The sequence below is a fragment of the Sinocyclocheilus rhinocerous genome, unplaced genomic scaffold (assembly GCF_001515625.1).
Source record: "Sinocyclocheilus rhinocerous isolate Xijiao unplaced genomic scaffold, SAMN03320098_v1.1 scaffold662, whole genome shotgun sequence".
NCBI classification, from domain to species: Eukaryota; Metazoa; Chordata; class Actinopteri; order Cypriniformes; family Cyprinidae; genus Sinocyclocheilus; species Sinocyclocheilus rhinocerous.
The window spans coordinates 847,428-849,616 of NW_015639782.1; the positions used below are offsets into that span (position 1 = coordinate 847,428).

Consider the following 2,189-nt stretch of genomic DNA (forward strand, 5'->3'; position numbering starts at 1 on the left):
TGAGCAGCATTTACTACACAGAGCCGTTGTTCACTGGCAAGCTGCGCAAAAAATCGCACGATTATGAATGTGGTTTTGCGCAGCTTGCCAGTGAACAACGGCTCTGTGTAGTAAATGCTGCTCAATGTGAAAGCCCGCACGTGATGGAGATTTACCGCTGATTACAGAAGCGGCTTTACTGACAAGATGCGCATTAAATATCGCATGCGATTTATCGTGCAGCCCTAGTAGTAAGCATGTGAGTCTCTTCGTAGGCCTGGTTCCCATCTGCTCGTACTGATCAGAGTCCTGACAGCAATAGACGGGGGATCGGGCTGTGGAGCTCGCTCTCAGGCAACTGTCATGGATCAACAAGCATGAGATGGGCAGGCTGAGAAAATGGAAATGGTTTTGAGTGCTGGTGGGGAGAAAACTTGGATTGGGAGGTTCATCTTTATTGCATTATTCCGTGTTTCATGGGAAAACATTATTAGGAGCATGTTTGATGCTTCTTGTCTGGCCTCCTCCCCGCTCTCTCTTTCGGTTTTCCTTTGATAGATAAGAGTAATAAATGTAACATGATAGAGAGATTTGTTTTCTTTTATGCTTTAAAATTACATGCCAGACGTTTCCAAGCACCACAGGGTTACCTCTTACAAAGCAACCCTGAAGTGAAGAGCCTCACACCACAGTCGTGTCCATGTACAAAGTGTTTTGTGGTAAAAGAGTCAAACAGAGCCGGTGCTTCCTGCAGATTCATGCACTGAATTCAAGCTGCATTAAAGATCACACTGAGCCAAACAACGTCAATTAATGCTGCTTCATGAGGTACGAAAACACAGCATCCAACAACGCCAGCGCAGCTTAAAAAGAGAAGACAGGAGTTTCCTGTCTGACAAGCGTCTTAACAAGCTGGGTGGTTGAGTGTTTTAGGGGCTTCCTGCCGCCTCGGAACATCTACATGTGAATTCGGAAAGAAAGAATAACAACACAAACAGCTTTGGCAGGCTGTCATCACTGAGAGCGTCCTTTCGTCCCTGATTTGATGTTTATTCTGATTACACTTCACCCTCACAGTGCCGTTATTCCATTCGCATTTCCTGCATCGCTTAACACACTTTTTGACATTGCCAACTGATAATTGATTGACAGTCTGATAAAAGGGTTTTTCAATCATTTTTCCCCAGGAGCTCCAAACCATCACAGCCAGTCCACCCTGCGGCCGCCCATCCCTCCACCGCACAACCACCAGATGCTGTCGCACCACCAGTCCTCTGCCAACTCTCTCAACCGCAACACACTGAGCGGCCGACGCAACCCCATCCACGCCCCTCCGTCCGCCCCGGGCGAAGGGCCCACCACACCCGAGTCAGTGCAGCTGCAGGACAGCTGGGTGCTCAACAGCAACGTCCCGTTGGAGACCAGGTCAGTGGTCACTTTTTGCACACAACACATCTGGGTTGCGTTTCCCAAAAGCAAATTGCGACCATAGTTGGCTAACAATGCTTTTGGGAAACGCACCCCTGTGTAATTAAGCATAACTAATAATTAAGAATTAACAATGAGAAACTTAAATTTTAGACACAACATGAGTAATAATAGACACAATAAGTATTTTTTTATTTATTTATTTTATCTCAGCACTCTTGAAACACTGTTTCCAGTCAGATTCCAGAACAGAATATAACTGTTGTATAAATGGAAATAAATTGCAGTTTTCTCGCAGAAAGGAGCATTGAAATAGCAGGTTATATCCTAATTCTGACAAAATATATTTGTGCCCCCCAGGGAGCAAGATTATTGAGTGCGATGTGACAGAAATTTGTCTCAATCCAAAAAGTTGTTTTTATTAAAATTCTAGGAGTGTTATTAGTTGGGTGGAAGCAATTTAGGTATTTTGACAGGTCTAGTCATTTGAAAAAAAATTGTACCTATTTTTCTGCATTTAATTAGGGCCATTCAAGTAGTTGTGGCCTAATGGTTAGAGTGTCTGACTTGTAACTCGAAGGTTGTGGGTTCGAGTCTCAGGTCCAGCAGGAATTGTCGGTGGGGGGAGTGAATAACCAGCACTCTCTTCCACCCTCAATACCACGACTGAGGTGAGACCCTTGAGCAAGGCACCAAACCCACAACTGCTCCCTGCTCTCTTATGTATGTTCTCCAAAGCTGCTTTTATTGGATTGAAAATGCAGTAAAAAAGATAGATAGAT

The 2,189-nt window shown here is 44.6% G+C and overlaps 1 protein-coding gene across 1 annotated transcript in view; it reads left to right on the plus strand.

The window, feature by feature from the left end:
* The window catches only part of LOC107752041 (teneurin-2-like), a 219,766-nt gene extending 217,809 nt beyond the window's left edge, over positions 1-1,957 (plus strand). The window contains exons 7-8 of the mRNA XM_016567891.1: positions 1,167-1,404; positions 1,933-1,957. Coding sequence (XP_016423377.1) covers positions 1,167-1,404; positions 1,933-1,957 — 263 coding nt within the window. The remainder of the gene's footprint in view (positions 1-1,166; positions 1,405-1,932) is intronic.
* The last annotated feature ends 232 nt before the right edge of the window (positions 1,958-2,189 follow it).